General features: G+C 40.9%; 1 protein-coding gene and 1 non-coding gene across 2 annotated transcripts in view; both read left to right on the top strand.

Annotated features, from left to right (window-relative positions):
* The window catches only part of ECT2L (epithelial cell transforming 2 like), a 73,420-nt gene that overhangs the window by 44,895 nt on the left and 4,703 nt on the right, over positions 1 to 23,822 (top strand). Inside the window, 11 exon segments of the mRNA XM_057528197.1 lie at positions 1,413 to 1,495; positions 1,497 to 1,596; positions 3,111 to 3,214; positions 10,723 to 10,809; positions 13,125 to 13,339; positions 14,312 to 14,459; positions 16,160 to 16,233; positions 16,332 to 16,429; positions 16,432 to 16,487; positions 17,183 to 17,242; positions 18,585 to 18,673. Of these exon segments, the coding sequence (XP_057384180.1) occupies positions 1,413 to 1,495; positions 1,497 to 1,596; positions 3,111 to 3,214; positions 10,723 to 10,809; positions 13,125 to 13,339; positions 14,312 to 14,459; positions 16,160 to 16,233; positions 16,332 to 16,429; positions 16,432 to 16,487; positions 17,183 to 17,242; positions 18,585 to 18,673 (1,114 nt within the window).
* On the top strand, positions 5,618 to 5,724 carry LOC114238981 (U6 spliceosomal RNA). The gene has a single exon (XR_003624197.1). It is a non-coding gene; the product is annotated as a U6 spliceosomal RNA (small nuclear RNA).

The following is a 23,822-nucleotide window of genomic DNA, read 5'->3' as shown; positions in this document are numbered from 1 at the left end:
ATCACTCACAAGGGGATTATTATTGCTCAGAAGGGGATTATTACTGCAAATATTTGCTTCAAACCATCACTTGCAAAAACTCCGTTGTAAACACCAGCTTTAACAGCTAAACAAAGATGTATAGTAGCTGATTTAGAGAAATACTAAATACAGAGAACAATTTTTCTTAGTAAAACATTATCAATATGCTTTCATTTGGAAAAATAAATTGCAGCTATAAAGAGATGGTGAAGGGGCTGGCTCAAGTTTCATTATCCGAGAGGAAGAACAAAGGTGAAATACACGTGAAAGCAAAAGTTCATTTAGATACTAAAGCTGCAACTGTTGGATCAAAATGTAACATAGGCTGACCAACAGAGAGAGTCAAATTGCTTTGCTATAATAATGTTAATCATTTACCCCTTTAAAAATACCTCGCCTTCTATCAAAGAGGACTCGGAGTGAAACTATATAAAGCATTGCTTCTCTAATCCTGAACGCTAAGGGCCTTTCAAGACTGAGGAAAGCTGGCATGATTGGGAGACTTGTAAGGGAAAAGTTTCCATATAGATACAACAAAAAGCACATTGACCTAATATAGTTTTGTAGCAGAAGTGTTTGTTAATTTTAGTTTATACAGCACCATCATCCAATGAGAGCATATTTGGCCCCGTGCAGGGAGGAATCAGCCTTGCAGAGACAGCAGGGTGCAGACACTGCTGTTTATAAAACAGGATTTCTTCTTTTTCTCCTCCTCTGTCTCCTCTTCCTCTTTTTCCCACTCTTCTTCTTCTCCTTCTAGAAGAATATGTTACAAATATTTTCACATTTATCAGCAAAAATGTGGGGAGAAGAATCAAACTGTCCATTTAGGACAGAAAATCAAATTTCACTTGGCCCTGTATCATTCAGTCACTGATTTTCAAGGAGAGGAACTTTCTTAAGCACCCAGTACAGTCTTGTAGAGATATTTGTAGAGAGAGAGTAGCTTGACATGATGTAAACAAGATACAGGCTTGGCTACAATGGGGATGACTTCGGATGACACGATGGGGAAACCAGGCAGAGTGGGGTTTTCCTGTATTTTTATTTTTAGGATGTAAACATACAACTGTATATCCTTGCTTGGATGTCTATTCTGCTTTCTGATGCAAAAATCCAGCAGCTATTTAATTTTTGATTTCAAATACAGTATAACATGTCAGCCTTATCCATCAAAGAGTAGATAGGCATTTGAAATTATTCATTGCATCCTTTTTGCATTTCTAATTTTACCTTTGAAAGCAGACTATGGGTGTTTATCTTAGTCTTCTAATGAGAAAGGATAATAAGCCTGATATAAATGCAATTAAGTTTTTTTTCATACTGTAAACAAGAAGAATTCTTTCATCTGAGCTTAAGTCTGCGATACTAAAAGGAGAAAATAATGTCAGTTCTTAGTGACTGGCTGGGACGACAGTGGGAAAGGGCTCCCCCTTCCACCTACTTCAGCGAATCAAAACCGCAGACATGGTCCCAGCCTCACCGACTTCCTGGAAGACACCTTGAAATCAGTAAGGAAACAACTAAGTCCTCTCTTCAAGGAGTTGCAGAAGAACATAAGTGGCAGGATGACAGGTAAGAACTCTTGCTACTTCTGTTGCAGCTTAATTTTGAAGCTTGTTACACATCCAGAGTGAATACAAGTGTAGGAATGCACAAGTAAAAGTTGACTCTTAAGCATCTTTGGTAAAACTTTATTCCCTTTGTTTTTCATATCTCCTTTCAAAATATCATGAATATCCACTAAGAAAAAATGTATTCATCTTCAAAATGCTGAAGCTAGTTCCTGGGTTCAAATTTTACCATCTTATTAATTCTGTGTCAGTCAATTGTTTACCTAGGCAAAATTCACTGTTTGCTAAGCCAGAGAGTTCGGTCCTTTTCCCTCTACAATTTGCTCTAAAAGTTAATTGCCAACATCCCAATTAAGCATCTCTTAGACCACAGCACCCATGACTTAAATTGTTCTATAATTAAGTTCTACTTATTTTCTATCTAAAATATTTAATTTGGTGATGGACTCCATGGACAAGCCTATTGGACATCACTGAATGCGTTTTCTCATTTACACGTCATACTCATGATCCAATTATCACAATAAAGTCTTTTGGAAACAATTTCCTGTCTCAACTTTAGATCTTCATCTAAACTAATCAGTTCTTTAAAATGAAGTATTTAAAAACAAACAAACAAAGCCCACCTATTTAAATAGGTTTCTCCTGCGTCTTTAACTGCCTACTCCTTTTTCCCTAACTCTTCACATGTCACTGAAGCACTGTTCCAATCAAGTCATATGCCTTACTTCTTCCCTTCCCCTGCCCTGCTCCTTATTTGACATCTGTTAACATAACTACTGTCTACACAAGAGCTGTAACACACAAATATGCATGCGGATATTTTATCTGTCAACATATGCCTACATCTCTTTACACAAAGGTCTCCAAAGCAGGGATTTGTCTTCTTGGTTTTAACTCTACCACATCTAGTAGATGTTCAACCAATATTTTAAAAGTTATGAGGCTATAAACAAGGAGAAATTATTTTTCCTGATTCTTTCACAGATATTAAGGACTAGAAAGAAAAGTGGAAAGATGAATGATAGAAGTATGTCATGTATGTCATAAGCAATGAAAAGTCAAATGGAAAAAGGTTGTTTTTCAAATAAATGCAAGTTTTTCAAAATATTTTTAAAATGTAGAACATGTCTGTGTATGTATGTTTGTATGTTATTTCCTATGGACTTAAAATATTTACGGATTTGAGCACAAAGTTAATGCAGAATATGGAAGAGTTTTTGGTGGAATTGAGAATCTAAACTTTATAAGGTTTATTTTCACATGTTCTTTCCTTGTCCAATTTATAGATTTCATTCAATATCAACTTTGTCAGGGTGGGTACTTTCTATATGCTACACATTTAGATGCTTTTGCTCATTTTCTATTTTATCATGGCAGATAACATGGCATAGTAGAATTTTTATTCTTAGTCTGCATTTTTATCCACTAACAAGCAACTGTGAGGACTGAGTTTTCTTCTTGATCATATCTCTTACATATTTTAATTACAGGCCTATCACCTTATATTTTCAGGGCAATTTGTATCTGACACCATGAGTATGGCTAACATTCTGAATAACCAAGAAATTATACAAGCTCTGGCAGAGGGATTGATAGAACTTTCAAAAGAAAATTCTGTAAGTGTTCCTTTGAATAAAACAAACTATAAAACCCCAAACTTAAATAAATTTTTAGTTTGCATTTATTGTTTTTTACCAGTTTATCCCTCTGGGACACAATTCCTCAGAGAAAGTGCATCAGTTTATGAAAAAAAGCCACTGAGAGATTCTGAACCCAAGATGTATTAGCTGCATAAAATAGACATATAGGAAAAATCTTGATAATTTAAAGTTGATCACATGACGCACTGTTTTCTGCCTTGTGATTAATTTCAGTCAGAAGTGGCTTTAAAAAACACGTTTAGTGGCTTATATTTCACATAAACAGTTAAAACAATTACGGCAGAAAACCTGAGAAAGCGTGAAATCAGATATAAAAAGATGAAGGGCAAGGAAGGCTAGATAAGAGAGGAAGGGAAAGAGAACACAGAAGAACAGAAATAAGCAAATCAGTAATTTGGTTGGGCATAGGCATGGGGGAAAGCCTGAAGAAGCATTTTGATCAGAAACAAATCTTGAACGCTTTTCTAAAAAAGTCAGTCCACATACCAGGACACAGTGAGTAGAGGCAGTGTACAGAACACACTCTACCCCAAGACCACAGCAAGGTTATAGGAAAATAAAATACAGTCAGCCGTACGTATCTGTGGATTCTGCACCTATGGGTCCTGCATCCTAGGACAACTAACTACATGTTGAAAATATAGGGGAAAAAATTCCAGAAAGTTCCAAAAAGCAAAACTTGAATTGGGCTGTGCACTGACAACTATTAACATTGTACTAGGTATTAAGTAATAGATGATTTAAAGTACATGGGAGGATGTCCTAGGTTGCATGCAAGTACTACACCATTTTACATAAGAGACTTGAGTACCCGAGAATTTTGGTATCTGCGGGGATCCTGGAGCCAATCTCCGTGGATACGGAGGGACAGTTGTATGCAGTGCTCAGTTCAGGGGCAGTTGAGAATAGGACAGGAGTAGGGACGATATTAACATACCTGATGCTGTATAAGGTCTCTAGTTTTCCAAGGAAAAATTCTCAAATCCTTCCCTCTCACTGTAGTAATTCCACTTTGTGGGTGCTTTAACAACGTCTTTGGACACTCTCTCCTTATCTTATCGTGGTTTCAACTTGGCTTCCTGGGTAAGCACCAGACATCTCCTGGGTACGCTGTCCAGTGAGAAGCCTGAGGAGTTGCCGTTAGCCATGATTTTCTTCCCTGAAGACTCAGCTCCCCACCGCACTAGCCAATCCTCGGGCAGCTCAGTGGTAAAAGGCCCTGGAAAACTTTGCTGATAATATGATCAGAGATATTCACAGGGATGATCCTGAGGCCCTGAAATTCTCCGCACTGTCCCCAAACACCAACGAATTATTCAACATGTTTGGTGTAGGTTCCTGGTACTTATTACCATCAAATTATTTTAAAATAACCTTGTATGATATAACTTTGGTGGTGCTCAAACCTACAGTCAGAGAGGCAACCAAATTTGGGAGTCTCACAGGGTGTTTTCCCCGCGAATTCTGCTGCTGGAGCCTCTCCCCCAGACCTTCTTTTCCCTGTAAGACACAAGACTTGTCCTGTCCCCTTTCCTCATCTGGCTAAAAAGTCTGGGCTACTTTGGTTCTGAAGATCTTGAGACCCTCCCACAAGACCTTGGCATCCTAACTGAACTGAGACCGTAAGCTGAGAACCAAGATTAACTGGAAAGCTCCATTTACTGACTCTAATTGAATAACAGTTACTTTGTTTTCTGGACTTGCAAATTAATTAGGTATAGAGATGAAAACTCTACTTAAAAAATGTGTTTTCTGCTGCACTTTTGTTGACCTGTATTTGAAATAGAAATTTTCTTGGGGGGGCGGCGGATTTTTCAGGACAACCCTCTGGAATTTTTGTCATATTTTCTGCTGAAGAAATGTAGTAAAAAGAGCAAAGACTTTGAAGGAAATGTTATTCTGACAAAATGTGGCCCAAAGGCAACATGCAATTTACTCATGAAGGTAAAGTTGCTGCTGCATTTTTATGCCATTGCTTCACTGTACAGTTAGACACATGTGCTTAAGAAATTCATAAACAAAAATGATAATTCTACCTGGAAAGCTTTCACCTTGTCATTTCTCCTAAGAACTTCCTTTTCATGGATTATTATTGAAAAAGTGTGCTTTGTAGTTTCATAATGTGAGTAACATCTAAGCCACTTACAAGCATACATGGCATCACACTGACGGGAATAAAACTAGTGGGCTTTTGGGGGAAGAACTGGATACTCGCATTCTGCCCAACATAACCTAAAGAATTTTTTTTTCATCTGTGGCCCAGGACACTTTTTTGGTGAAACTAAAAATGGTTCTTCTTTTTTTTTTTTTTTCTTTTAAGTTGAGATTCAAATTCATAAAAGTAAAAAAGTGGGTTTGCTGCTCGCTTCAGCAGCACATATACTAAAATTGGAACGATACAGAGAAGATTAGCATGGCCCCTGTGCAAGGATGACACGCAAATTCGTGAAGCGTTCCATATTTTTAGAACCTAGTGGCAAGACAGGAATAAAGACACAGACCTACTAGAGAATGGACTTGAAGGTATGGGGAGGGGGAGGGGTAAGATGTGACAGGGTGAGAGAGTGGCATAGACAAATATACACTACCAAATGTAAAATAGATAGCTAGTGGGAAGCAGCCGCATAGCACAGGGAGATCAGCTTGGTGCTTTGTGACCACCTAGAGGGGTGGGATAAGGAGGGTGTGAGGGAGGGAGACGCAAGAGGGAAGAGATATGGGAACATATGTATATGTATAACTGATTCACTTTGTTATAAAGCAGAAACTAACACACCATTGTAAAGCAATTATACTCCAATAAAGATGTTTAAAAAAAAAAAGAAGTGGGTGTGAAGCTAGTTCTTTAGTCAAGAAAAAATAATTTTGCCAGTACTATATTCAGAATCCGTACATTCTTGGTTAAGTGAAATAATCTGGATTCAGGAAACACTGAAAATTGCATCGTCATTCAGAGAGCTGATTTCTATGAAAATGTCATTTCATGCCCATTGAAAAAGCACCTATCTGTGATGACTGAAGGCTTGGGTGCCACCCCCAACACAAAGTCACCGTGGACAGTGTTAGGAGGAAGAGACTTGTGAGTCCCCCCAGCAGGCAAATCGTCTGTTGCCCCATCAACCTGATATTCTGGAAGTCTTTATCCACCTGGCTTTAGAGGACAGCACAGTGCAGGGAGGGGCAAACAGGGTGGACCGCTGGAGGCAGCGTCCCCTCCGCCAGACTTGCTCAGCAGAACGAAAGGCCTGCAGTTATTCAGCCCCCGCCCTCCGTCATTAGCAGACTGTGCCCCTTAGCGGCCCCTCCTCCCCCTGAAGTGGCTTATTCTTCCCAACCACAAGCATCCTCTCCGAGAGGAGTCTTAATAAACACATTCGCAGGGACATCTAAGCCCTTTAGAGGTCAGAGCCCTGCTTCCCTGCTGCCCCACCCCTAAATCTCTCTCTTCAGGAAACGCTCATGGACCATGTATTCATCAGGGTTCTCCAGAGAAGCAGAACCGATAGGATGTGAGTGTATATAGAGAGAAAGAGATTTGTTATAAGGAATTGGCTCATGCAGTTACGGAGGCTGCCAAGTTCTAAGACCTGCAGGGTGAGTCAGTGAGCTGGAGACTAGGAGAGCTAACGGAGTAGCTCCAGTCCAAAGGCAGGGCAGGCTAGAGACCCAGGAAGAGCTGATGTTTCGGTTAAAATACAAAGGCAGGGAAAAGCCAATGTCCCAGTCTGAAGGCTGTCAGGTAGGAGGAATTTTCTCTTACTTGCAAGAGGGTCAGCCTTTTTGTTCCACTCAGGCCTTCAACTGATTGGCTGAGGCCCATCCACGTTAGAGAGGACAATCTGCTTCAGTCAGTCTCCTGATTTCAATGTTAATCTCATCCAAAAACATCCTAGCAGACATACCCAGGATAATGTTTGGCCAACATTTGGGCACTCTGTGGCCTGGTCAAGTTGGCATATAAAATTAACCATCACAAACCACTTCTCAGGCAGAGGTCAAGTCCCCAGCTTCTCAGTTCAGTTCCCTAAATACTTACAGGAACAAATCATGTGCTAGGCACTGTGCTAGCCCTGGGGATAGACATAAAATAAGACACAGCCTCTGCCTTTGAGGTGGATAAGACTGACACGTACACAGATGACGCAGCATGATTAATGCCCGTTAGCAGAATGCACAGGAGGGGGTGGGGCACAAGGGCAGGCATTTAATCGAGATTCTCTTTCTGCTTCTCAGAGTCCTTTTGCCTTGTTAGGGTGGCCACTATCTCTTTGAGAATTCTGGGGATTATTCTCCCAGAAAGGTGGATGTAGTCTCCATCCCTCCTTCAGCCTGTGAAAACCTTTGAAAAATAGCACCCAGGGCTCCAGGACCACTCATTTCCCCTTGGTTTACTAAAGGGAATAATCAACATGTAACCACATTACACAGGTTCCAAATTATTCCAAAGTCCTTACAACATCTGGGTCATTCCTGACTCCCTGGAAACCTTACTGAAGTTCTTCCATCAACCTTTATTCCTAAGAATGAAGCTGTCACCCTCAACCATGGACATACAGGCCCCAGAAATGCCCCTCTTTGGAGCAGGATAGCTTGAAGAAAGCAAAAGGGACAAAACTATAAGTGCTTCTTCTTGTGAAGTGTTCATTTTACATCTGAAAGACCTTACTATTGTTGAGAACAATTTCTGGAATCTCTGGCCCCTAAAAGAATGGTCACCTAGAACATTTCTTCTCAAAGATACTTTCATTCTTTCCACTGCCAAATAAAATCCACACTGAATTAAATCTTTTCAACCTAATCATCTAATCACTTTAATAAAACGATGCAGAAAGTTTGGGCTTAAAGTTGCCTCCATGCTGGAAATCAGGCCTGCTCTTGTTACATCGTCTGCCTGTAATAAAACAACAGTAATGTGAAACACCTTAATGCCTAGGAATGTCTTTGATATCTTCCTTTTTCAAAATCAAATCAGAAAAAATAGGTGTTAGATTCTTATTTGGTTCTCTGTTATACACTTGAGAGCTTGTGCATGTTGCCCATGAAACAAATTTGGGGACCCTAGGAAGGAAAACCACAGCTTAACGTAGGTGCTGAATTCAGGTAAAATAGAGAAGCTGAGTATCTCCACACCTTGGGGTTTATTTTTAAAAGTGTAGATACTCGTCCAGAAGAGCACACAAACTCTCAGCCATGGGAGTGGAAAGTAATGCCTTCTTCTGAGATAACTGTTTTAAAGACCCTTCCACAGGGGCTTTGTAAGAGGGCTTGTCTGCCAAATCCAGGACCAAATACACACACACACACACACACACAAACACACACACACACACACACACGTATATACATATAGATAGATACATATATAGCTCACTCTATCTATCTATCTATCATCTTGCTGCCCAGTGAGTAGTAACTCCTGGCCTTGATATGCCTATAGTGTTTACACTGACACTATACAACCACAGTGATGAGTCACAGCCAGAATCATAGTTGATCTTGACAATGACATATGACATAGTTGTACCTGTCATTTTCACAACTATTTCTGGTCCCTAATTCAGGCAGCCAAGTGTTTTCTAGGAGAAGCACCAGCAATAACTAGGGTGTTAACAATAACTAAGATCCTAGAGGAAAATTCCTAACACGTGATCCAAGGTCTCCCTTACGGGTCACGGACAGAGCCAAGGCAAAGGCCCAGCAACTCCAAATAATTGTTTTCTTAAAAATGTGCAAAGTTTGCTGCCCCTGTTACTTCATCCAAATTCATCCCTAAAAACGAAGAGGGGATGGTACCTTAACCAAAAAATAGGCTCTAAAAATCCTAACAATTAGACGGCTAATATAAAATGAGAGAACTCACTGTTTTTAGGTTCAAACACAATTACTGTGTCAAATCGATTTCCTAGACACAGAGAAAAATTTACATTTAAAAAATAGCTGTTGCTGGGAATTCCCTGGCGGTCCAGTGGTTAGGACAGTGCACTGCCACTGCAGGAGGCCCAGGTTCGATCCCTGGTCAGGAAACTAAGATCCTGCCAGCCACTCAGCATGGCCAAAAAGTAAATAAATAAAAAATTTTAAAAGCTGTCGCTGAAGAGGTGAAACAAAGCCCCAGCATGAGCAAGCAGGTTCTAGGATAGCCAGGGGGGTCTAGGAGTCCACTCCTGAAGTCTAAGGCCTGAGCACTCATGGGAGCCTGTACAAAAAGATGATATCCCAGGTAAGGGGGCCTCCCTCGTCTGTGGGATCCACAGTCCGATCTGTACCGCTTGGGTTCTCTTAACCTCGGCCGGGCAGGTTGAGTTTCATTTTCATTTGACGCCTGCAGCCACGTCTCCCTACACAACTACGGGTGTCACCACTGACTGGGTGAAGTTATCAATTTCTCCATAGAAATTATCAGCACTATAATTTATTTTGAAAGAAGAGAGTGTTCCACGCATAGAAAGTTTCAATTATTGTGTCAAAATGCAAAGTAGATTTAAGTATGAATACATGCCAGGCTGCTATGGGTCAGCCCCGAACGGGGAAGACAAAGGACGTGGCAGAAAGGCTCCGTGGCGCAGGCGCTGGCTGGCTGCGCGCAGTTCCGGGGCCAGGGCTCCTATACAAAGGCTTCAGGCAGCCATGAGGGACGGCTGCAGGTACAAAATAAAAACTTGTTTTTGCCTGAGTAGAGTAAGGCAAAAGGAGTCTTGCTTACACATTGGTGTTTTTGTTTCAGTCTCCCTCCTACATATCGAGGGGTTGCTATAGGTAGTTTTACCTTTGACTAGGAAGGGCAGCAGTAGTGGCCATTAATTATCATACGCCTCAGCACAAACATGGGACCATTGTTCCATTGCTGGGGTGGACCCTGGGAGGCTGCAAGCCGAAGGGGGGTGCTTTTTTTTTTTTAATGTGCTAAATTATGTGGAAGCCACAAGAACAATTAACAAGGCAAAGTGAAGAAAGAATAAGCCATATTTAATGTGGAAACAGATCTAGAAATGGCATGTGAATTACTTCTGACACTTTTTCACTAGGTGAACAGAGAGGTGAATTTTATAAAGTACTGTGAGCTTTTGCTTCTGGCAGCTTAAAAGCAAGATAACTTGTTTGCACTCTGCTGCCTGGTGACAGAGCAGAGCTGAGGCAGAGAGGCCTGGTCCCAGGCACCTGGCAGGAGCTGCTCAAGAGCAGGGTCCCTCTCCTGCCTCCAGGAGAACCGGGAGCTGCACTGAATTTAGTTTCTCAAGTATGATGCAGTTCCTAGGAAGCAAAAGGTTATTATTTTTTTTAACGTAAAATTTAACTTAAGAGAGGCATCACATTTGTCGAGTGCTTAATTCATTGTGTCTCAGGGCCACTATGGTTATGGCTGAAGGGCAGAGCTTCTGAACCCTCAGGGGGTTTAGCGCTGACTGGGCAGTTAGACATCCCAGGGCCCGCCCCAAATAACCAAGTCTGCATTTAATCCTCAGGAAAGAAATGTTATAGAAGATAATCCTCAGGACACAAAATCAAGTCTCAGCAAAAACGGTCCAAATTTTGAGTTGCTGGTTGAGTTGGTAAGCCAATTATCACATAATAAGAATTTTCTATTTGTTTTGCTCCTGACCAAAAAAAAAAAAAAAAAAAAAGCTTCAACCTTTATTCTGGTTCGTTCTTCCTTTTTTCTTGAAAGTTTCTCTTAGGGGGGAAAGAACCCTCCAAATATAACTGGGGGAAATCCAACCAGTAGATTTTTCTTTTGAATAAATCCTGGTCTAAAAAGAAGTTGATAACACACCATTGTAAAGCAATTATACTCCAATAAAGATGTTAAAAAAATAAAAAATAAAAAAATAAAAAGTTGAGCCAAGAGGATGGACGTGTAACATCTCGGCAGCAAGAGCCATCTCTGTGCTACTCCTTGCTTTTCTGATAGACATAGGACGGCATTTAAAGAAATGCTACATGGACATGAAGGTGCACAGTGTTTAACCGACCCATCAGCTATAGTCTGACTTCAAATGCTGGGTATAATCAATATAACTTTTAGGGCTCTGTCCTTCCGTTTAGAAAGGGTAGTAGTGGGTGAAGCAGGTGCAGACAGGCAGAGGCTTGGTCCTGTGCGACAGTAACACACAGTGCAAGTGTGCCGTCTAGCATTTCTGCAACACACAGCCACATTTATTATCACGTTTCAACCTCAGAATCCTGTAAGTCAGGTGTTAGAACCCACATTTTGTAGAGGAAGAATTAAAGTCAGAAAACTTAAAGGATTTCCCTGAGGTTAGGCAACAGGCAAAGAGAGAATCTTGAATCCTGCAGCACGGAGCTCAGCCCCAAGGCTCTTTCCTAGTCACACAACACCCAGGACCGGTTCGCCTACAGTGGACGGTGCCGCCATGGACCTCGCCGGCCCCGCGCTCACCCATCCCCAAACCCATCCCCAGGAACCACCAAGGAGGAGGGCATTTACATAGTGCAGTCATTACGATAGAATCTCATCCGACTATTGGTAATAATACCTGACAATGGTTTTAAGACAACAACAGAAGCTCTGACAACTGAAACCTTAAGTCAAAATGATGATAAATATTAGATAACTCCAGTATTTTAAAAATACGTAAATACACATAAAATATAATGTGGGCTGTAAGCCAACTGCCAAGTGGGATATAGATGTATTTTTAAACTCATTAGATATGTCTAAATAGGCATTATATACCGACCATGTGTTTGAAAGATAAAACTTAACCAAGAACAGTGCTTATAGTATTTCAAACAGAATGAGTTTTCTGATTTTTCTCTTAAATTACTTTTACATTTTAATTTTAGTTCATGAAATTATGGTTGACATTTCAGGTGAAGATCACATGGCATTACACGTTAGTATTGTCATATTTTATTTGGGGCAGTGTGGGGCAGACCTAGGGCTGGAGGGGAAAGAGGAAATTGTGTTCTAGGAGTTTTAATCGTTCTAGGCTCAAATATTACAAGGCCATTAGATTTTTTAAAAATTGAATACTGTAATTGTTTTCTATTATAAAGATACTAATTTTACAACTTTTCAAAAGTACAAATATAAGGAAAAGAATTACCTAGTCCCAGTAAGGAAAATTAATTTCTCCATACATAAACATAGCACAGTTAATATCAGGATGTGGGATTTCTTTACACCAGTGTATGGCTTTTCCCTCTGCACTACAAAATGAAACAGGACTTTGATATACAGAAAATAAAGACCACCTGGCAACCTAATTACCCAGGAGTGGCGGTTTCACAGGTACTTTTCCCTCAACACGGAAAGAAGAGCCTGAGTTTCAGTATTTCATAATACTCAGTGAGAAGTAACTATTGAATTAGTTGATGATGAGAGGCCTAGCTCATGTCAGTTCTTCTGTCTACAGGATAATCAATAAAATGCTAATGGGAAATAGAAATAGGAAAACAAAGAGTGGGCAACCCAAAGGCTTTCTCATGAGACCATCACCTCCGTAAAGGCAGTACTCTGTCTTATCATTGCAGAGCCAGCAGCTAGCACATGACACAGAATACATATTCGGATAGATAGATGGATAAAATTAAAGTCTCAATCTGCCCTCCTCAAGATCCAAGGGTTCAAAGCCCCATCCCTACTACAGCATTAAGCTGGCCAATGTGAGGGACTATTTGGTGATGATGGGGACAAGCAATGGTCAGCAGGGTCCTCCACTGTACCCTATCAAGGTTCCTTTCAACCCTGCATATCACAAACCAGAAAGGGGCACTCAGAGTGACTGCCTGACTGCTCAGTACTTTCATTTCTCTGTCTCCTTTGACCGTCAGGCTTTTTGAGGCTGTAAACCTGAAAAGAGTCATTATGCTTTCCCTCTGAGCTCCTAACGCTTTTCTACAGGAGAGAAAGCCGCAGCTGGACTCAGCCGAAAAGCGGACCAGCGTCATCAGGGAACTCTTACAGAGTGAGAGAAAATACGTGCAAATGCTGGAAATTGTGAGAGATATTTACATAAGGCCACTTAGAGCAGCACTGTCATCAAATAGAGCAATTCTGAGCGCGGCAGATATCCAGATCATTTTCTCTGATATTCTGCTGATTTAATGTCTCAGCAGGTGAACTCTGAATAGGTATATTTTGAAATATTCATTGTGCAGTGGGAGGAACCCACACTTAATTGTTTCAGAAAGCTATGCACAGACCCAGTCGTTCTCTGCCCTTCTTGGGGACCTTGCCTGATCATCTCACAGAAGACAGCGGATTCTTGACACTGGACTGAGACCAGTAGTGATGACTCCCAGGGGAGAATCCCCGCCTGGACTCAGAGCCACAGCACAAGGAGTGGAGTTCAGTGCCTGGGGATTCGATATTCAATATGCTGTTCATGCAAAAGACAATGCAAAGGGGAGACACGCGGAGCTGTTCATAGTCAGCAGTGTTTGGTTGCGCAGTGGGAAAGGAACGGGAGGCTATAGTGGCACTAAGTCACTAGGATACTTTGCTTAGAGAACCAGAGGCTGGGGGTTAGTGTAGTAACGGTATATGTTTTGAGTGTGGGACAGTTGAGAGAGAAAAGTGATCATTTGCCTCGGTGATAAAGACAAACTGAGCTTGTGCTTCTCTGTCAGTAACTCTCTAGGTCACTTAGAACAAGTTCCTTAGCTCAGGGGGCCCAGATCGTATAAAAGGAACTAGGCCTCTTCCAGTTTTCAAGGCCTATGACGGCTGAATGAGGGATAACCTTCGACCCCTGGGAAATGGGCTGAGTTGGGGTGATGGCATTCAGCCACTGAAGTGAGTTGAGCGCTCTCCTCTGAGCACTGCAAGAAACCGTCCCCGGGGGAGGGGGGTGGGGGACAGTCAGGGACAGCCTCTGGAGGCCAGTCTGGGGTCCTGACTCTTCCACCTGACTCAACCTGCTTCTCACTTCCCATCTCCTCCTTTCCTGTCAAATCTGAACCGCTCAGTGTCAAGACAAAAGGATTTGACAAAAACCCTGCCCTAAACGACTGACCACGAATTTATTTTTTAAGTTTATAGGTTGTCACTGGCCAATATTTCCTGGCCACGCTTTCCTCATATTGCAGGTGGTTTCTAGATGACTTGAGAGACAGACTACAGGAATGGGGCCCAGCTCACTGCGTGGGAGAAATATTCATAAAGTTTGGAAGCCAGTTGAACAGATACACCAATTTCTTCAACAATTACCCTGTTGTTCTGAAAACTATGGAGAAGGTAAAAGATTGAGCGACCATCCAGGCACTTATTAGCCCTTCTGAGCTTGAGAGGAAGTTTCATGTGTAACCCGAAGGACTAGAATTACCAGGAAAGACTTCTTCTCTACTCTTGGCTTCCAGATCCTCTCTGGTTTACTGTGAGCTCCTTGAGGACGGGGACCCTGACTTACCTAATTTTGTGTCGCTACGGGCTGGCACAGTGCTTGACCCAGCAGTGCCCTGTAACTGGTTGTGGGACTGAACTAATCCTCATGCAAATTGCCAGACTCCCATCTGTCCCAGTTACCCTGGGGCTCGGTTACAGGAACGTGCTTCACAATGAGGCAGAAGCAAGACTGTTAACCCTGATTCCATGCTGCCACTACAGCCCTGGGCGGCCTTGGCGAGTCCAGCTCTCTCATGGAGAAAAGGAATTCATAATCCACACACTGGAATAAAAACACCCAATGTGTGAAATCTCACGATGAAGTAAGGAGTTCCTTTGTCTTACATTCCCGAGCGAGTGCATTATAAACAGCTGTCCCTGTTGTGACTCCTGCCATACCCAGCCTGAGCGGGAATATGCAGCTCCCATCAGCAAGTGCCCCTTGCTGCTCTTGTTGGGGTCTCCTCTGATGGCAATAGGATACCTCTCTTCCCTCCTCAGTTTACATCAAAAGGTTAGCAGGAGAGGCACCCTGTGACGTGGTGGTGCGCTCTGCCACTGTCCCCATGTCCACTGTGGCCGTGTCCACATGTCTGCACTGAGGCCCTGAAGGGAAAGCCTGGGGCTGGGAGGTCTCTGGACGATTCCTGACCTCAGACATTGCCCTTGGCTGTCCTCTTCCCGCCCCGCTTGGGGAGTTTAAACACTGCAGGACAACTCGATTATGTGAAAGTTGCATGAATAAAGCAATTTCATAGAACTGACTTTTAGGACAAGAGTTGGAACAAAGCATCACATATTATCACAGGCAAATTTGTGCCAACATTTTTTATAGTTATGGATAATAATGTACCTGTTTCACTAGCATGGGTGTGCATATAAGGAAGCACGCAATAAATGTTAGCTCTTAACATTTCTGAAATCAGTGACTATTTGACTTCTAGAAGTTAGCATTACTGCCATCTGAGAAAAATGAGGTAACTTCCTGGGGGCTGTAATGGTGATGAGTAATACATTTTAAAACAGATACTAAGTACAGTGGAGCACCTTTTTAATGTTGCTGTGGAAAACATGCTTAACAGCAGTATTACAGCTGAACCCATTAATAGTCTCTTACTATTAGGAAATAACCTTTATTGTGTGACAGGCACTTTATGGATAGGATTCGTCCCCTCCCCACTCACTGCAAGGGTTAGATATGACATCCATGAGAAAACTGAGGCTCAGAGAAGCTAAGTAACTTGACAAAGTCCCATAGAATTAGATAGAATTAAATTAGAATTCTAATTCTAATCCAGGCCTACCTGCACGCAAAGCCCATTTTCAGTTTTCTATACTTATTAAGTTCAATGAATAGGGTTAGGTTTATGGTATAATTAAAACACTATACTTAGGATATCAGTAAGCACCTATAGTGTTAATAATAAATACTGTGATTAGATGTAGATGTTGCCTTTTTGCTTTTGAGTGCTTCACAGATGGTGCTTGCCTGGTGGAATAGAATGCTTTAAAACTGTCTTATAGAGTTTTGACAATATAATGCTCACCTTTAGTGCAGAGAAATGATACCAGCATTCCGAGCTTTCCTGAAGAGGCATGATAAGACCATTGTTACAAAGATGCTGAGGTAAGCTCTGAGGGAGAGCACAGCCGGGGCACCCCAAGTATGGGCGTTCTCTGGCCGTCAGAAAGAGACCAGGGCTCCCTTGTCTGTGCCTCATACAGCCTTCCGGAGCTGCTTTTGTACCCATCCCGAAGGTCTGAAGAATATATTCATCTTCTCTATGCTCTGAGGCTTCACGCTCCTGCAGAACATGTTGACCATGGGACTTGACCACTGCAATTGAAGTAATCAAAACATACAAAGGTTACATAGATCAGGTTGGCTGCTGATAAGAGCCTGTGTCCTTTAAAAATGTTACAGTGCTTTTGTGTACTCTAACTCAAAGATCCTGAAATACCTTATCCTCCTGGGGTATTCTTTACTTCAAAGTCTTTCATCCTTTTAATGTGAAATCATTGTATTCAGTGATTTTGAGCACGGGAGGGCACCTATTCTAAACCAAATCACATGAGACAATGTTTTCAGATACCTGTAGAAGTACAATAAAATCTTTATTAATATAAAAGTTTAAAAAAATGGAGTATTTGGGTGATTTTTCTAGATAACTAAAGGAAAAGAAAAAGAGTAAAACCCTTTGTTTCTGAAAGTACTTCTTCATGTATTAATTAACTTTCCTGCCTAAGTAAGTACAGCAATCACAACTATATTCTGCAGGAATTCAGCATCTTGGAGTACAGTACTCTCATTCTGAAAATATCCCTGCGACGTGCACACTGCATGGGAGTCTGGGCTGAATGTAAATGACAGCGCATTATGCCCAGAAGAAATTTTTGAATACAGTGTTGTCGCTAGCCTCATTGTTTTAAAACATATTGGGTACAGGAAATGGAGATTCTTATAATAGTTTATGAAAATACCGTGCCCTTATCAAGTGCCATAAAATATTTTAATCTATTTTTTATGTATAAAAATATCACAATTTCAGTTTCCCTAAAATCACTTTGTTTTCTAGATGAAGCAGAACATCAATATGAGAGATCAGCTGTCAGACATAATCATCTGTGGGTGCCCGGTATGTATTCTGATGCCCTTGCTACATCTCATGCTCATGAATTATAACCTCAAGTCACCGGCAAAAAGGAGACGTACAGATTTTGATTCAGCTAACATCCATTGAGTGCCTGCTGTGTGCCAGGGGCTGCCAAGCTCTCATATTCCACATCCCTGTTATCGGCAAGGATGCTAGATGAGAAGAGGCACAAGTGGTCTTGACCCCATCCCATAACTTCTCTGCAGTCTGAGCACCTTTCTTGGGACTACTGTGATCACGACCCCCTTTGAGGAATGGGGCCGTGTCTTTACTGTTTTATATCTCCCTGCACATAGTATCTGGTGCAGGATTCTGCCCACTGAGGACATCGGCGGGAATCCTACAAGTCCTCTGCTGGCTATCTGTTACCTATGGAATATCATCTGGTCCCATTCTACCTTCCTTCTCACTGCCTTGCCTACCACCTTATGATCAAACCACACAAATCTACTCACAGTTCTCTAATAATGCGAGCTTCTCTTCACACATTTGTGCTTTGCCCATGCTCTTCCTTCTCGGAAATTGCCTTCTTTTTCTACTCCACTGGATAAACTCCTATTCATCCTTTTAATATCCATTTCAATCTTCGTCTGCCTTGTAAAGTATTCTGCAACATCTCCAGTGTGAGTTGCCCCTTCCTAGGTATTCTGCAGCACCCTGAGGGTCTCTGCCACGTTTTCCTTCAGTCCTTTATTCACAAGATTGGGAGCTCCATCTGGTATGAACTATGATTTACTTGTCTTCTAGTGTTCAGCATATACTAGGAGTTCAATATATGAATTATATTGAATTAAAATATCAATTGACTGGAAGTGTTATTGTTATTTGCTCAAACTGGGGAAGCAAGATGGAGTTGTTTGGGCCTAATTTAGATCTGCACATTTTGATAGGGAAAGAGGTGGAGATGATTGGATTACAGAAAATCCAAAATCTTGGAACTCACAGAGCCCACGGAACTTTATCTTTGGATCACTATACACATCAAGTGATCATCTCCATGGCTAGATCAGTAAAAGGGCCTGACTTCTTAATTTGTAACATTTCATTCACCTCCTTTTCTCCATAGATCCCTTCTGACTCACCCCAACCCTCACTTTATTTTTGATACTAGGAAAGCATTTATAATAAAACAATGTTTTCAACAGTTTAAAAATTAGACTACACCCTCAAATATAGTTTTCACTGTTTCACAAACAATGCTTTTTCATAAATGAACTGAGTTCTACTCAACACTTACATCTTCTGGAATATAAAATGGTTCTTCAGTAGTGGAAATTATTTTCTAAAAATTTATATATTTCTAATTTTGGTTTTTTTTTCATAGACTCTATCAGAAGTAAACAGATATCTGATTAGGGTCCAAGATGTAGCCCAACTTCACTGCTGTGATGAGGAACTAAGTTTCTCTTTAAGGTAAATATTTAACTATCCTATGGCTGTGACTGTGTCATATTTACCTTGTACCCAGAATCCAGTACAATGTCTGTCATATTGTAAATTTACGATAAATCTTTGTGTTGAACTAAAAAGTTACACACACACCCGTCTCTGAGATGACGTAAGGTGTTTTATCACCTTACTCGCATACCAGGCAGCTACTGGGTAGAATGGAAGAAACTAAATTGTCATTGCCGGGACCACTAACTCCACTGAAAGAGGAATTCTGAAGTTTGGTCACTTTCCTACTGAGAGGAGAGCCGAGTGTTGCGGAGTATCACATGGATGATCTGCTCAACTCTGAGAAAGAGAAGACCAGTTGATTATCCGCAGTTAGTTACTGAGGTCAGTATTCAGAAGGTCTCACCCTAAGACCACCATGGTATTGAGGTCTCACATATCTAGTTTGTACAGTGCTCACAGTATAAGAACTATTGTGACGAGAGGGTGCTAGCATTCCCTTTCCTCCTTTAGAACAAGGATGGGCAAACTTTTTCTGTAAAGGGGCAGATGGTAAGTATTCTAGGTCTTTCTTGCTGAATGATCTCTGTGGCAACTACCTAACTTTGCTGTTGTAGCACAAAAGCAGCTACATAAATACAATACATAATGAATAATACAATCTTCAAAAACAATACAATACCTAAGTGAATGAGTGTAGCTGTGTTCCAATAAAACTTTATTTACCGAAGACAAGGGGTGGGGCCATAGTTTTTCAATTCCTGCTTTAGAAAATTGTTTGCCAATCTATGTTTTCAGTATTAATGGCAAAGATGATAACTCAACAAAGAGCAACCAAATGGAGAGGAATTAACTGCAATAAAAGAAAGGAAAATTGGTTTGCCTGTTATTTCAATGAATATTTCAGTGAATGTTTCCCAAAGGCCCAGGGCAGGGTGGTGGCAGTGGCGGGGGGAGGTTGGAAGAAACCAGTCCCTTCACCTCGATCCCCACCTGGAGTGGATATTAAATGAAAATCAAATCACACAGTTGTGTCATTTTTCTCATTGTCACGGTGTTTTTGTTTTGTTTTTGGTCAGTAGCAATAGAAATGAGCTACAATGGTAGAAGGAAACTAGCTGTCAAGCCAGCAATTCTAAACGCACTGGTGTAGTAGGAGACATACTAGGGATTATTTCAGTTTTTTATTATTAGAATTTATTTTACCTTCATATATTCATTCTCAAACACTCTTCTTTTATGTAAGTCCAAGTTTCTGACTTATATAATTTACCTTTTCTCTGAATAACTTCTTTTAACATTTCTTGCTAGGTAGGTAGATCTGTTGGCAATGAATTCCCTCAATGTTTGTCTGAGAATGTCTTTATTTCTCCTTCACTTCTCTTTTTAGATTTTTTAAAAAATGTGGACCATTTTAAAAGTCTTTATTGAATTTGTTACAATATTGCTTATGTTTTATGGGTTTTTTTGTTTTTAGTTTTTGCTGTGAGGCATGTGGGATCTTAGCTCCCCAACCAGGGATCAAACCCACACCCCCTGCATTGGAAGGCGAAGTCTTAACCACTGGACCGCCAGGAGGAAGTCCCTCTTCTTCACTTTTTTAAAAAAAATTAATTAATTAATTAATTTTTGGCTGCATTGAGTCTTCGTTGCTGGGTGCGGGCTCTCTCTAGTTGCGGGGAGTGGAGGCTACTCTTTGTTGCAGTGCGCGGGCTTCTCACTGCGGTGGCTTCTCTTGTTGTGGAGCATGGGCTCTAGGCATGTGGGCTTCAGTAGTTGTGGTGCATGGGCTCAGTAGCTGTGGCTTGCGGGCTCTAGAGTGCAGGTTCAGTAGTTGTGGCACACAGGCTTAGTTGCTCTGCGGCATGTGGGATCTTCCCAGACCAGGGCTCCAACCCGTGTCTCCTGCATTGGCAGGCAGATTCTTAACCACTGCGCCACCAGGGAAGTCCCCTCTCCTTCACTTTTGAAGGATACTTTTTCTGGCTACAGAATTCTAGTTTGGTGGATTTTTTTCTTTCAACACTTATTTCACTCCCCCCTCTTCTTGCTTGCATGGTTTCCAAAGAGACGTCCAGTGTAATCATTACCTTTGTTCCTCTATAAGAAAGATGCTTCATTTTCTTTTGTTTTTCATTGTTGTCTCTAGACACTTTCAAGATTTTATCTTTCTCTTTGATTTTTCTCAAATTTGTATTTGATGTGCATAGATTTGGGGGGATTTATCCTTCTTGGTATTCTCTAAGCTTCCTGGACCTATGGTTTAGTGCTTGTCAATAATTTTGGAAAATTCTCAGCCATTATTACTTCAACTATTTGTTTCATCCTTTTTCTTCTCCATCTGATATTCCCATTAGACATTTATACACCCATTTTAATTGTCCCACAGCTTTTGGATATTCTGTTCCCTTCTTTTTTACTCTTTTGTTTTCTATTGATGTATTTCAGGCTCACTGATTCTCTCCTTGGCTATGTCCAGTCTGCTGATGAGCCCATCAAAGGCATTATTCGTTTCTATTATGGTGTTTTTGATTTCTAGAATTTCTTTTTAATTCTTTCTTGGAATTTCCATCTCTCTGTTTATATTACCCATCTGTACTTACATGTTGTCCACTTTTTCCATTAGAGTTCTTAACTTAGCTTATCTTAGTTATTTTAAATTCCCTGGTCTGATAATTCTAACAACATTTCTACCATATCCGAGTCTGGTTCTGATGCTTGCCATGTCTTATCAGACTGTGTTTTCCTGCCTTTTAGCATGCCTTATAAATTTTTGGTTAAAAGCTAGACATGATGTATTGGATAAAAGGAAATGAGGTCAGTAGGTCTTTAGTATGAGGTTTTACATTCATCTGACTAAATGTTAGCCTGTATTTACCGTTTGTTGTAGCTGTGGTGTCAGAGGCTAAAATTTTCATTTTTGTCTCCCCTGTTGTCTTTGGGTTTTCCTAGATATTCCTTAAATAGAATTTGAACCTTGCAGTCCTTTTCAGCTATAATACCTTGTTATTATAAGGAGTCCTACTGATGTGGTAGGAAGATGTGAGGGGAAGGGAAGAGTTGTATGTCCTATCATTAGGTCTCAGGTTTTTAGTGAGACTGTACCCCTGGGCTATGACCTTTACAAGTGTCTATCAGCTTTTTTACTTTTACTTTATTATTATTATTGTTAGTCACCTCTAAGATGAGACAGGAAGGTTAGAGGTAGCTGCGTGGTTGGGTATTTCCCTTTCCTCATGTTGGTTAGGTTCTGGTAAATTTGTTTCCCTTGAAGGCAGGCCTTTGTTAAGAGAATAGAATAGAACTCTGTGGGCATGTTTCAAATGGTTACTTTCTCCCTCCCCATGGGAAGAATGGGTATTTTTCTGAGTTTCACAGTGAGAACCTGGTGAGGCTCCTGGAGGTAAAACTCCTGCAAGTTTTAAACTCATGCAAGGGTGCGGGGGTGTGGCGTGGGCCAATGCTAGGCCTCCAGGAATTCGTAATCTCTTGAACTAGTTCACACTCAGGCTCTAGCAATTAGTCAACTTCCCTTTAATATTCTTACCCGATGCTGGCTCCAGCAGGCAGTTTCTGCTTCCAGTAAGCTGTGATTCTATTTATCAGCTTGTCTCTTCAGCTTCTGGGTGGTAATCTACTTTATAACCTCACTTCTTCGATGGATCTAAGAAGAATTGTTGATTCTGAGTTTTCAGCTTCCTTTTTGTTGTGCGATGGAAGTGATGACTTCCAAGCTCTTTACACATCCAACCAGAAGTCTCAAATATTAGAATTTAGACTTCTGCTTTAGTATTTGGACAATAGTACATTTGAGAGTTTCAGGAAAACAGGGGAATACTACATTATTTTACACTCTAAGTACGAGGTACATTTATGTTTCAGTAGGCACTATCTCAGTGATTTTCCAAGCAATAAATACAAATGTAAATTTACATTAATATTTAAATTAAGTAAATGCAAAAAAGGTTCATATTCCAAAAGTTATCACAGAACATTCAGGCTGAAACCTTGTTCTCTGTCATTTTAGGAAGTCATATGAAACCCAAGAAATGACATTCCCACGATTTCTATCAGGGATTTCTACTTAGAGGAAAGTCTGCTTATATTTATGCACACGGTGCCAACTCATATGAGTCTAAAGCTTTATAGTTTACCACATATTTTCACTTCTCTCATTTGATATACTCTTTACAATCATTTGGTGAGGAAGGTAGGAATGGAACCATGTTATGCGTGGGGAATCTGGACTTGAGTAAGTTGTCTGAGGTCACATTACTAATAAGTGCTTGCTTAGAATTCAAAACCAGGTCTCAGTGTTCTATCCACTAATTAGACCAGCAGGTGGCAAGATGAACTGAGACTTCCTCATAATAAACTCACCAACATAGCAACAAGTACTAAACAAATTACCAATAAACAAGAGCGGTGACACAAAAAGAACAAGTAAATATTTGTACTATAAATGAAAAAATTTGCTCTGGGGTAGAGATGAAGTCACAGTCATTTTAGAGTTAGGAAATCTGGAGGCATTTGTCCCTCTCTGGATATGGCCCTCAGAGTTCTGGGTTTGTTAAGCTTTTATAATACATTATGTACCTTGGAATTTTTATATTATTGTTTGTTCAGAAACACCAATTTTCAGCTATGTGACTTTAAGCTTGCTGATTTTTAGCATTTTTGTTTATTTTTGTTCTCCTTCTAATGGGGGGGTGTCGCCAAAGATGCAAAAGTGGAGCCCTCGAAGACTGGTGAATACAGGCATGGCTTTAAATCACCAAATAGAGCCATCCACTTCTCAGACCCCATAGTCCTCTTGAGGAAAAACACTACTACACTACCGAGCATGCATACTGTTAACAATCCTTTTAGCTTACCCAAAGGGACCTACAGTCATTTGCCAGGGCAACTAGGCACTGGGGAAAGAGAAATACCCAGACTTCTCAGGGATACTGGACTCTGGCTCTGAATTGACTTTTATCCTGGCAACCCAAAAAGCCACAATAATCCACCACTCAGAGTTTTGGCTCAGGTCAGCTCACAGAACCAGTGACCTACTGTTGTCTGTTCATGCCAAAGGTTGTGCTCTGAAAATTACTTTCAAAGTTTTATGTATTTATAGAAGTTGGGTACTTTGTCTCTTGGTCTGGCTAATGTAGTAATTAAA

This window comes from Balaenoptera acutorostrata, chromosome 14, assembly GCF_949987535.1.
Source record: "Balaenoptera acutorostrata chromosome 14, mBalAcu1.1, whole genome shotgun sequence".
NCBI lineage: Eukaryota > Metazoa > Chordata > Mammalia > Artiodactyla > Balaenopteridae > Balaenoptera > Balaenoptera acutorostrata.
The sequence above is the reverse complement of the archived record's forward strand: the minus strand, read 5'-3'. Positions and strand labels throughout refer to the sequence as shown.